Source organism: Colias philodice, chromosome 3 (assembly GCF_061535455.1).
Source record: "Colias philodice isolate Cphi_HAF_F1 chromosome 3, ilColPhil1 Martin Lab GWU primary, whole genome shotgun sequence".
NCBI lineage: Eukaryota > Metazoa > Arthropoda > Insecta > Lepidoptera > Pieridae > Colias > Colias philodice.
The window spans coordinates 3,553,333-3,566,444 of NC_143088.1; the positions used below are offsets into that span (position 1 = coordinate 3,553,333).

The following is a 13,112-nucleotide window of genomic DNA, read 5'->3' on the forward strand; positions in this document are numbered from 1 at the left end:
ACCTTATATGTTATTTGAAATAAAAAAACTATATTTTCCAAGTTAGTCATAAAAATAAATACATTCACTTAAAAGTAAACAATCGCACACTTACAACTTTTAAATCTTACTTTTATTTGAGGTCTGGTCTATAACCTTACCATATGTCACATTCGAGTCACCTATTACGAAAACGGGCGCAACCTCGCACCGTGTTATGTGTGACAAATGACAATACAAACACGGACTGCAGTCTGGACAATACTAGATGAAGTTAAAAATGAATTAATAATAATTAGAACCTATAATTTTATGTAAATTATAAAACTATTGCTGTTTCAAAACATAATTAAAATAGCTAAAGATAAATAGATTAAATATTTCTTTCAATGTTAAGTTTAAAATAATTATATACTAACGTTTATCCGCTATATGTATAAATAACGGATAATGCTTATAATAATAATAGCCTTCATAGTGAAAAATAGTGTCGGGTATCTATTTATTTGTGTTATTCTGTGAATATGTTTTACTTGGTACTTAGGGGAAAAAATCTTAATTTAAAAAAATATTTTGCCGCTACCACCGAATATTCGTTAATTAATAGGTGTGCCCGGATTTATCCGAATAATGTCCGAAGGTGGCTATACCTACTTTGAGCTGACTAAGCATTGAAGTAGCGTAATATAAACAAACTTTTATAATAATATTAATATTAAAGAGTATAAGTTGCCACAGCCATTAATATATAGTGGGGGTCCTATATTTTCTATGTAGATTTTAAAATACACATATAGAGCCTAACCTACCATACTTTTCGCATAGAATACTTAATAGTAGCTAATGCTACTTTGGGTATTAGCTGGGACATAAGCGATGCAAGAGTTATGATATAAAACTTATTCAGATTAAAATTGATTAAGGAACCATAATATATAAAATTTACAACAGAAAATTAAATAATAAGGTGACCATAAACAAACAATTTTAATTTCCTAAAGTGTTAGGTATAATTCACACACTCTTTTCTTTTAACGCCTGCTCGTTTACAATTCAAACATAATACGCAATAGCTATAATCAATTGTGCTGATGAAATTGTTTCATATAATTCCTTATAGCTTAGTGCGTATTCAGAATTGTGTCCAACAAATCGATACAACTCTTACGTTGTAATTACGTAACTGTTACAATTATTTGTAATTAGCTCACAATCGACGCATTTTGATGTCTTTTGAGATAAGGACATAATAAATAATAGCCACTAATTACTACAAAGTACTAAAGTAATACTTTCATTCGCTTTATAATCATATAGATTTAACAATTTAGCAATAACAATCTGTATAAGTTGCAGATTGATTTTTAAGATCACAATTTCCTACGCCTGGCATTTTTATAAACACCCATATAAGCAAATGGAATGATTCTTTGAACAAGGCGTAAAAAAATTTACAACATGTTATCCAACAAAATGATGTTAAAATAAATAAAACCGGCGAAGTGCGAGTCAGATTCCACACCGAGGGCTCCTTTATCTGTGATAAAAGACGTTACTTTGTACAAAATTTTAAGACTCTGTGTTCATGTGAAGTACCCTGTAGGTTTTTATTCCCTTGCGAAAGTCGAAATTTGCGAAAATGTTCAGTATTTTCGATTGTATCTTTTGATTACGTGAGCTTGTAAGTTTGATTTTTCCATAACTTCAAGGGAATGTAGACTTGTTCTACGAGTTCCTGAGAAAAAGGGTCTTGACAGAGAGACAGACGAACAACAAAGTGATCCTATAAGGGTTCCATATTTTTCCTTACGAGGTTCGGAACCCTAAAAGAACGGAAAAAAGTTCTTTAGAATGGCAAGTATAGCCTATTAGCTGTTAATTCAAATGCATAGTGCATATTGCTTGTAAATTTTTTTTATTTTTCTCGTTCTTGATGGCTATAAGAAATATAAGCATCATCAGTACAAATAGGTATTAAAATAAATTACATCTCGCTTGTACTTTCACATTTAATTGTTTCTTATGTGGTATTTTATCAATAATAGATTTTCGTAAAAGCCTTAATACAACTCACTGGATTATATCTCAATCAACCAACAATCAACCTAGTTATGCGTTAAAAAAGCAGACAATAAATACTTCAAAGGCATGGACATTGGACTGTGTCAAAGTATTTATTATATTATGTGGTAATTAAAGGTCGTATCTTAAAGCCATAGCATATGTGTAATCGTTCTAGTTATAATACTAGATTTCATTACATTCTTAACATGTCGACCTAGTCAGTGCCGGAAATATTTTAATTTCTAACGCACATTGTTACTTTTGACATTGCTTTCAAGGTTTTTTTTAACTACCGTTTAGAAATAGCCTGTAGGGGTATAAATTTTAGGCATAAAAGCAAACTTGTTTTAATCCCTCAAATAAGCTTCCGTGTAATATGTAGGACTGTAAACCTGATTTAAATAGAACTCTTCAAAATCTAAGCGTCGCAAAAAAAATATTGAAAATGTTCGTAGAGTCTCTCTATAGGTATGTATTTTCAGATGCTCTTTATAAGAAGAATAATTTAGTTTGTTGTGTACATTTAAGTGATATTACTAAGCGATATGCCTGTTTTGTATCGACATTTTACACTTATATTATATTCACTGTGACTTAAATATTACCATCTAGGTAAACCTCTGAGGTTTACTGTAATTGTAATTTATCTGTATTATTTAAAGGATAATAATAGGTAAATACAAGGAAATAAAACAATCACTTATTAATATTTATTTAATTTAAATACTAAATATACTTAATAGGACGTTCTTAACGACTACGAATTACGCTTTCTTCGGCAGTTTGTTCTTTTCTAATGGCTGGCCTTCGTAGTAGTTTTCACTGAAATAAAAAATGTCAATTAAGAACAGGAAACAATAGCCACTTAATTATTTTCGAGAAAAAACTCAAACTAATTATTTTTAAACTTAACTTTTACTGTATATTTGCGTAATCACAGCAGTATTTAGTTAACAAGATCTCACTTAGTTTGGGAAATTTCTAATGTGTGTTCATAATATATTACAACTGTTTTGATTTTGAATATTCCCTAGTAGAAAAATACATTATTCCTCTGTTCATCGGGTCCTAATAAAACATATAATTTATATTTATGATTGCTTCATTAACTGGGGTTTAGTCAAGAGGACACTAATATATATTCTTACCATCCAGCCACTTTCTCGGGATCGTCGCACATGAAAGTATCCTCGTTGTATACTTTCCCAGAAGGACAGCTGCCCTTCTGTGGTTGCACTCCGTTACGGCAGATATAGAACTTCTGGCAGTCCTCTGGGTGAGGGAAGGTGGGGTGGGGGAGAGCGCGGCCGTTGGGGCCTTGGACCTCGCCGTCGGGGCAGGAGAATCCATCGTCGAGTACGTCTGGAGAGAGTAAATAGGTATAAGCTAGGATCTTTAAATTGGATTAATTTAAACGTATAAATAAACTCGCTGGATAATGGAATGCCTATGTGCTTATTCAAACTACTAGGTATACATATAATAATACTCTGTGCCAATTATCGTACAGATCTGATTAGTTGTTTTTGCGTGGGGATAACGGACTTTGAAATATTAACTTTAAACAATATTTTGATTATTTTCCAACTTCATCGTTTCCTCAAAGCAAAGGATGTAAATGTTAGGCTATGCTTATAGATTTTGTTTAACGTAACTATGTCAAGTTTGCCAAATTTCGGAACTAATTACAAAAATATATCGTAATGACTTATCGTTATATTGAAACCTCGTTAGGTTAATTTAATGAACGGATATTTAGTAAAACTTGTCCAGAATATTTCATTTATTTTTGTACTCGTCAGTTAATTAGTTAATTAGCGCGTAATTAAACAATTCTATTTCGTTAATTCAAGACATGCACACCCTGGATTACTTTTAAAGAAGGAAACAAAATTTCAAATTTAGATTGCCGCATTTTTTTTAGTTTAGACCAGAGACTAGTTAAATTAAGACTAGAGAATTTAAGTTGCTTGTAAAATTATACTTCTTTTTAATTGGCGTGTCCAAGGAGGTTTTAGTTGTATTATATTTATTTATTTTGTTGTTCTCTAATTACACGATAGCTCCGTGGGATGCTTTTTTGCGGTTTCCAAACCGATTGACCTGACTCTTTTTGTGTTTGATAGGAAATTATTCTCATTTAGTCTTAAAATTTGGGAGGAATTATTTTAGGAATTATTTTACCACACCAGGAAAGTTACCTTTTCGTAGATAATAATTACCTTTAGTGATTCTATCACATTGTCTCTGTACTACGTCCTTCCAGTCACAGTTGGAGGTCTCTTCGTCGAAGTAAAGGCCGGGTGGGCAAGGGTGTTCGTTGGGGACACCGTCTGAGCAGAAGTAGAATTTGTCGCACGCTTGCGGGTCGGGGTGCTTGAAGTAGCCGTTTTGGCGCGGGCATCCCTTTGACGGTTTAGGCTCCTCTGTAAGTTAATTTTTGATTAGTATTGCAATTGCGTTATAAATTACATGTGATGGAAAAAATAGTGCTATGTTATGGACAATTATTTTCAAAGTTCAAGTTAATTGTAACGAAAATTTTTGAATAATAAACGTAAGTATTGATTGCATGTTATACCTATTAATAAAAATAAGTAGATAAGAGAAATATGTAAAAATATATGCAATAATAATAATCTGTTATTATTAATTAGCTTAAATATAAATTTACTTACGCAATTCCTTTCTGTCACCACAGTCTACATTAGAGGGAATGTCGCACAGTTCTTTGTTGGGGTTTTCATCAGCGAATACCAGACCATCGGGGCACAGCCTCGCTTCCGCCTTCCCTGTAAATATTTTGTTGATAAGCTTTTATTATAACAGTTATCATTCTATTGTATTGCGTTATTTTAATGATGAGAAACAATGAAAATATTTCTAATTAAATCACAATTGAGTACAATGCGTCATAAATACTTAATTATATAAGCTGATATAATATTTATATTAAAAGTTGTAGCTGTTTACATAATATTGCGATATATTAAAGGTATCAACGATAAATATTAAGTTTATCTTTAATTTATTTAAAAATTACGCAACCCTTAAACATTTATTGAATACTATTCATTTGTGTAACATGTGAATAAATTTCGCAAATACGATTTATGTTAACTTCCTTGTACGTGGGCTTTCGATAAACTTTCCTCTCGCATATATTTACTAAAATGTTGAAAATGTTTTTACAATTTCAAGCACGATTCTTTTGTTATACCATTTAAAATGCATTAAAAGCACCGTAAGTAATTTCAAATTGTTGTTATTACGAAACAGTCGAAAAGTAAAAGGAGCTCTAAGCCGTGAAAACATAAGTGTTGAATACTAATCAGCACCTTGTATCTCATGTACGATTTAAGAGACAACAAGATTTTAATGGGTTGCTTACGCATACATGTTTTTCTCAAGGTATGTTTATATTATACGAGAGATTGTCACAGCTTTCGCTTCTAATGTTTGAGGTTGTTATATGATTTTAAAATTTCCTTTACATAATATGTGAACAGAACTGTTTTGTCAATATGTTGGTATGAATTAGAGTACAATAAAAGTATCCTAATTTTGTGCAAAATTTGTTACAAATCCGTGTTTACGTTTTTACGTGATCAAGAAACAAACGTATAAACTTTCACATTTATTTATAGCATATATTAAGTTTCGTTTGCTTTCTCAAGCATAACATATAGAGTTGCAAGATGAGCGAAAAAGCTACTCTTGGCAAAATGTCACCAAGAATCTAAAGTTTAGTTACGTCCGGGCTTATGCAAGCGCAAGGTTGACCTATTGAGTTTGCAAATGAGCATAGATTATTTACGGAAAATTTTGATAGATAACATAAGCTACAGCATTAGAATAACAGCTATTAATCTATGTCGATTTTTTATTTTTATGCATCGAGAATTTGTTTATTTTCTATCTATGGATGGATTACTAGCTTATCCCGGCTTAGCCCTGGTTTAATCGGAATAAAAACTAAAAAAGGCTTGAGTCGCCCTGAAAGCTTTCTACTAGAGATAGTTGAATTCCTATTTTTTTTATTTCTAAACAAAAATCTTATCTGCCTCTTATAACATTAGTGTAGGACGTAGGTGAACATGTTTATATGAATAAATAATGTAAACATTATACATAATATTCAAATGATATTCTAATAAGTTGTAAACATGATACAACATTAAGAATGAACAACGTGAAAACAATATGTAAAATTTAATTACTGTAGGTATGTGTGTTTAATGAGAACATAATACTTAAATTATACAGTGCGTGAAGGCAAGTGACATATTGCGTGACACTTCAAAGGAAACATGTCGACCTTTGGCACACGATACTGACCTTTGGTACATTTGTAATAAAGGTCACACTGGTAGGGATCAGCGTAGAAGCCACTCTTCTCTGGACAGTCGAAGTCCTGGCCGGCAACTGAAAGAAAAAGGTTGTATGATCTTTACTAGTCCTATATATTTGAATCTACTACACTACAAAGACGATTATTACTATAACTAATTAGTATCTAATGTATTTTATGAGAATTTAAAGTTTTCACTTTTAATAGACTGGTTTGACAATTACAATTAATGAAAGTAACTCTAGCAATTTAACTACCTCAACTAATGATATTGTCATTGAATTTATATTTTTGGTTTTATGGCATTCAAATGCTTTATAAATATAAATTTATAAAGAATAGAAAAAATTCGATCACGAGGCGGGACTCGAACCCGCATCCTTCGCGCCATTCCGGGGCGGATGCCTCACCAACTCAGCCACTCGTGACCCGCCCGAGTGATCGAATTTATTCTATTCTTTCAGTTTTATGTGTCTGAAGGGACACACCGCGCGCCATCTATTGAGATGATTAACAACCATTTCAACCAATATGAAGCACTTTTCAGTGAATACAATATTGTAACGATGGAACACGACCTTTTTTGTTGAATTATATTGTCATTGTTCAAGTAATTATTATAATACATATGAGATCTTTCTAAGACAATAAAAAAACTGCAATTTGTATGCTCATTATGTTACTTTCTCAAATCTCTACATAACACAATAAGAGAAACCCGTAAACAATGGTAATGTGCATTTAAGAGCAATTAAATAATAATTAAGTACGCATAACTTGTGCTATTTCCTATATTTTGATTGCAGTAATAAAAACGAATATCCATATTACAGCATGTTTTGAGTATTTCCCTCTGTTTTCTGAGAAACATTTAAATTCTCGGTGTCATCAACTTCCTTACGTTTACATGATGTAACTGAAGTGCTATTTTAGATTTTAATTATGATACCAAACATTTTAATGATATATGTTCATAATCTTGCCTCTATACTATAAATATACACATTTTATTAAGTCAATTAGTACTTGATCATTATTATTATGAAAATTTCACTTTGAAAATCTTATTTATTATCTTATACGGAAAAAGGTAGTAGCAGAGAGCGCATAGAGATATTTCCTCACCTTCTCCACTCTACCTTTTTATACAATGTGATGCCAGTTTGCAGTTTGGGTTTTATTCATAAAAGCAATTAAAGAGCGATTGCTGAATTTGCTCTATTTTACGGTTACACACTCCACTTAGCCATTAGCGTCGAGTTATAGGTTTCGAAAAACCGATATACCGTAACAGAGTTGAATAGTAAAATTGCCCTTGCAAAACATGTATTAGGCAATTACTGGAGCACCGAACTTTGTACGGTGAAAGGAGGACGAACGATTTGTTGATATGTTATGATTTATGACACGCGAGTTCATTTCAGTTTTTTACAATTTACAGTAATTAGATGTGAAAAAAAAATCGCGAAGCGTAGACAAGGCGATGATAAACTCGGCCAACTGTGGCAGTGAGCGGTACATGTCGAATCTCAATTTGATATCTGTTTATCTGGGCTTTTATTGTTATTTATAAAAATAGAAATGTATTATTAGAAAGCATCTGAACATTAGAACTCTTTAAATAATACGAAGTTATAGTGAGATATTATAATTTACAATTGAGTAATTTAATCAAGGTTGATGATAAAGATTAATTTGCATTCTATATTAAGTACTCAATTATTCATGACTGAAAGATTAATTAATAATTTAAAGGTTGTAGGTGAACCTCTGCTTTTACTTTCTATTATCAGATGTTATTTTTCAAATTATAATAACCAATTATGCAACCAATAACCTATGTCAATAAGGAAGTGATGCAAGATAAAAAATAAATAAATTGAATAGCATAAACTTTAAAAAAAAATTGAATATAAAGTTGTTTTTCACATAGCCAAATCATCGAATGAGCACAGCGGAAAATTCCATATCCTTCAAACCGGATTTTTTGAAAACTGGATTGGAGACCAATAAATAACAATAATAATAAATTATCTAGTTGGTATTTAGGTACTTACACGAGAAGAGTAAACATTTATGTTACATAATATGACCAAAATCTACTTTTAGGTGGTTTTGGAATTTTATAATCAAAACACATGTTATGGATTATCAGGACTAGATGATGTGTTTCAGTCGCTGTATAAGTTTGATAAACATTAAAAAGAAAATTATACATTTAAATTAGTTTTTACATACTTACATAATATTTCCATAAATAATGTTCTTAATTGTCTTTTGAATCAGTAAGGAAAAATTGAGAGTATAAACTTCACGTAGTATTTCTCTCGTTAGTAAGTACCTATCAAAACCTACGTTAAAACTATATACTATGTTTACATTGTGGAAATTCTACGAAAGCTACGTAGCTAAGTATTGCGTAGTCTAGATACTGGTATATTTGCTCAGATTAGGCCACGAAGCCTTCCGCATTTGGTATAGCCGGTAATAGCTTGACAAAGGTGCAACTTGCTTACGCTATTGACAAATTTGTATCTCTAGTTTAAGAGAGGTAGGGCCTAGTAGGTCATATATCATACTGTAGTAATGACTTATAACTGTCATAACAGTGATTTATAATATCCTTTTAGGGCAATTATTTAAAAGTAGTATCTTGCTGTTTTTAAGTTACAAGAAAGATAAATATTTATATAATTTTCTAAGGATATGTTTAGTCCTTAAATATCTATGGAAAGTACATTATAATATGAATTTAAAGTACATAATATAGAAAATAACCTGCAAATAAAATTTTGTAACACAATTTGTTTTATTGTAAAGTGACAGTAACCACAATCCAATGGAGTTTGTAATGTGTCCTTGAAAACCCTACCTTTACTTTCATAATCCTTTAATGTAACATTTTACGTACTAAAGGGTTATGCAAAAATACCGAGAAGTTGATGTAAGAGAAAAATGCAGCGGCATATTCCAGTTTGCCGGCAAATTTAAATTACACCGTGAACTATGATAATTTACGAAATTTTAAGGAATATTATACACTATTATTTTATTAAGTATGATATTGATATATTTCCAGTTATTTTAAGTTTTGTATAATTAATTACACAGCATCATTTAAACACACTATTATGCAATGTCTCTTTTAAAAAATGGAGCTTTTATAAAAATATGAAGCTCGAGAACACAATTATTTAAAAATAATAAGTTTGTATTTAAATAGCTTACTATTTAAATACAATTAAACTAAAATATAACAATTTAAAGATCAATTAATATAATAAATAATAAATATAAAATCTACTCACCAAAGCAAACAGCGAAGCCGAATAGTATTAAAATTTTCATTTTGACAAACAAAACTTATACTAAATTAAAAATAAGTTTTTAAATGAAAGTACACGTGCGCCTCCCCTGAAAGGTTGTTCTGTATTGCCAAGTTAGTAACGAGAGCCGTGAACGACGCATGCGCGGAGCGAGTGTTGCACGCTCATAGGAAAAGAGTGCAACTTTGAATTAAACAGCATGTTTTATTTACGGTGGTCACCATTAACGGTACATTAAATAATAATGTGGTACTTGGTATATGGTAATTAGTATGCCGTTGTTGTTAAATTAGAAAATTATGCTTTAATTAATATAGGTTTATTAGCATTAATCACTTCAAAAGAATTAGTGTCAGTGTTGGATTTACTTTTTTTCGTACAATATATAACTTGATGATGGTTTAAATAATTGCATTAAGTTTCTATTGTGTTATTGTCATTATTTTGTTAGATCTATTTTGTATTTTTCATATAATACATATTAGAAAACAACGTAAACCAAAGTGTAACAAAGCTAAACATTCTTTCTTTTATCGGTGATGCTTTAGTCTAAATGAGTTTTTTAACAGTAATAATTGTAAAATAAACGACTTTACTTCTCGTTAAGACAACAATAGCCAGACTTCCTTATATTTTAATGTAAATAAAATTTTATTTTATTGCAAACATCGCAGTCATTCCTGTAGAATGAACCATTATAGTCGTGTCTAAAATGAAGAGAAAAAGCCATAATACTTATACCTAACTATACATCTTAATAGCATTGAATACATTTTTCGTACCCGAAGCAGTCAGCCTCGAATACCAGGACATCATGGTCAGTCTCATGGATACGGTCAAACGTCGTATCCAATTTAAAAGGCACTAAATATGGTTTAATGTCACCTTTCGTTATGTATCTTTTTGCTTCGAGCGTCTTCTTTTAACCTTTAAGAGGTACTTGGGGATTTATATCACAGAATGAATAAGTACTTTTTTAAGTTCACTGTACAGTGTACATGTGGAATAAAACCGACCATATTATGTTATCTAACGGAAGTAATGTTCGTAGAAAATAATGTTACCAGATAAAATTGTTTATATTATATTGTTAGTTCCTAACTCTCTTACTGTTTACATGGACTATTATTTAATTGATTGATTCATGCTTCAAATAAAAAGAAAAATGTATGTTTAAATAATGTACGATTGTGAAGCTTTTAAATTGTATTGTTTTCCGTTTACAAAATATCTCGTTGACATGAACTTTACAGTAACAGACCTACGTACTTATCGGAGTTAATCATTTAAATTTAAAAACTACATATTTACAAACGTTTATAATTTTTACGTTATATTTGAATACAGGCTATATTTTTTAAATTAACACATAACTGCACGAACTTTTGCCGTTTACGCTTTGGCCGTTTGAATATTCCAAAAGGATACATAAACAGTGCACATTGTGAATATACTTTATTATTTGAGTCACGCGATCAATCAATGGCGCTTTCTTCTAAATCAGCATTGAAACAATATTTATTAGTTTCCTAGGACAATTCATGAAACACGTGCGTCGATTTACAATGAGTCATTCCGGGACACAGAGCCTACTCGCTATTGTTTCATCATGTCTTTGGTTCACTTCGGTTCTTGAACCCGTCTTACTTCCTAGTAAAAGTTCTGTCGTGTTATATTGGTTTGTTTTTTTTTTATTCAAATCAATTGTACACTGAAGTCGGAAAACTATAGTTATGCTTAATTACGGTATGCACCTAGGAGTTAGTTTAAGGTGGTGTTGTGGAAGCCTTACAAAAAAAGGTACTCACTATTAAAACTTTAAAAATAAACTTACAAGAATCTGATTCGATTTTTTATAGCTAGATAAATTAAACTGTGAGGTTAATAATGAGCTTTTCATAATTACGACAATGTTTTTAACCAAAAATAGAAAAGTAATAAAACTATATTTATTCAATTATTGGTGAACATTGAAATAAGTGAAAAAAATATAATATGATTCACGTTGCAGTGAGTGAATTGAGGAATTTTAAGATTAAAGGAAGTGCTGTGTTTTTCAGAACCTTGTTGAATTATATTTTTATTATTCCAAGAATATAAGTAATAACGAAGATTTTGTGTAAAACTTTAAATAGCTGAATTAATATATCCTTAACGTTGTTTTTTGCCCGAAGTAATATTAAGTAGAAAATTCTGTAATATTTTTTCATAATTACATAAATGATAAAATATGATATGTACTTCAAAATCTTCAAATAGAAAGTAGTTTGACAAATGAAATACGCAACATTTCTTTTAGAAGTGGCATGCTAATGCGCAAGAATAAATTAAAAATAATTAGTAAATTCAATTAGAAATACCTACCGATGATTCCTTTCACAAACATTCTTGAAGGCTTGATATGACATTAGATTTAATATAATTATTGCAAAATTAGAATTTTTTAAAGTTTTTGTTGATGTAAACTAAGGTCATTTAAATCTAGCACGCATTATTTTTTTCCACTGTAGAGTATTTAATATGCTAATTTTAGTGCTACTAACGAATTGTAATTCAATCGTTCTCATTTTTACAAATGACTTTACTTGAAGTTTTGCGGTTTGGTTAAAGTACGTTTTGTACTCCTCATGGACACGAAAAGATGCTAATACCTAATTATTTTGATTTTAAATTGTATATTCAGACATCTAGACATTTTGAAAATTGTAATTCTAAAACGAAAAAAGCTCCCCTCTTGCTAAATTGCTCTTGAACCTTTTGCTCCGTTTTCAGGTGATTGTTGTTCTTAAGATATTCTGAAGTTTGTAAATAGGTATTTTATGGACTCTATATTTTATACGATCTGGCCAAATGTGGATGACCAAATCGTGAAAGATTGACGATTTAACGATCGGATCAAACTATGCTGGCCATTTCATGAAATGCGACCATTTCGTGAAATGATCAATCATTTCATGAAATGAGCAAATCTACGATATGGCCACGACATATGTACTACGAAATAACCGTAGCTACTGTTTTCAAGCTTCATTTTTCCCATAACTGTTAACAAGCATTTCTTATTCTAATCAGACAACTATGGGATGCAACGTGCCTCTATTAATAGATTATAATTAATCTACATCAGCATATCAGATCGAATGCAACAAACACTGGAGCTTGGCTTTATTCAAGGACTCTCCGACCACGACAAGATGGGCCTTTTACTTTTACGACTAGTATGATTTATCTGTCGTATGCTAAAAGCGACTACAAAGCCTTATATGGGAATGTGTTTGAATAGCAGCAGGGTATATACCATACATAAATATTTTTTGTGTCACGCTATCTATTACTTACGCAGTTTTTGAGTAACAAGGATCTTGTCAATATATAAAAAGTATTACGTAATC

The 13,112-nt window shown here is 30.8% G+C and overlaps 1 protein-coding gene across 1 annotated transcript; it reads right to left on the reverse strand.

The window, feature by feature from the left end:
• Positions 1–2,743: 2,743 nt before the first annotated feature.
• LOC149489504 (protein obstructor-E-like) lies at positions 2,744–9,879 on the reverse strand. The gene is made up of 6 exons (XM_089713250.1): positions 9,703–9,879; positions 6,382–6,468; positions 4,722–4,835; positions 4,266–4,469; positions 3,192–3,405; positions 2,744–2,865 (listed from the first exon to the last, which is right to left on the reverse strand). Exons 1-6 carry the CDS (start codon positions 9,740–9,742, stop codon positions 2,808–2,810), a joined length of 717 nt encoding a protein of 238 aa, XP_089569376.1. The 5' UTR covers positions 9,743–9,879; the 3' UTR covers positions 2,744–2,807.
• Positions 9,880–13,112: the final 3,233 nt, after the last annotated feature.

Bases quoted from the DNA above. Each gene is read 5' to 3' on its own strand.
- LOC149489504 (XM_089713250.1), bottom strand. From the start codon at position 9,742: ATGAAAATTTTAATACTATTCGGCTTCGCTGTTTGCTTTG. The intron at 6,469-9,702 runs GTGAGTAGATTT...TTTTTCTTTCAG, and splicing joins CGGCTTCGCTGTTTGCTTTG to TTGCCGGCCAGGACTTCGAC. The intron at 4,470-4,721 runs GTAAGTAAATTT...ATTAACTTACAG, and splicing joins TGGTGACAGAAAGGAATTGC to AGGAGCCTAAACCGTCAAAG.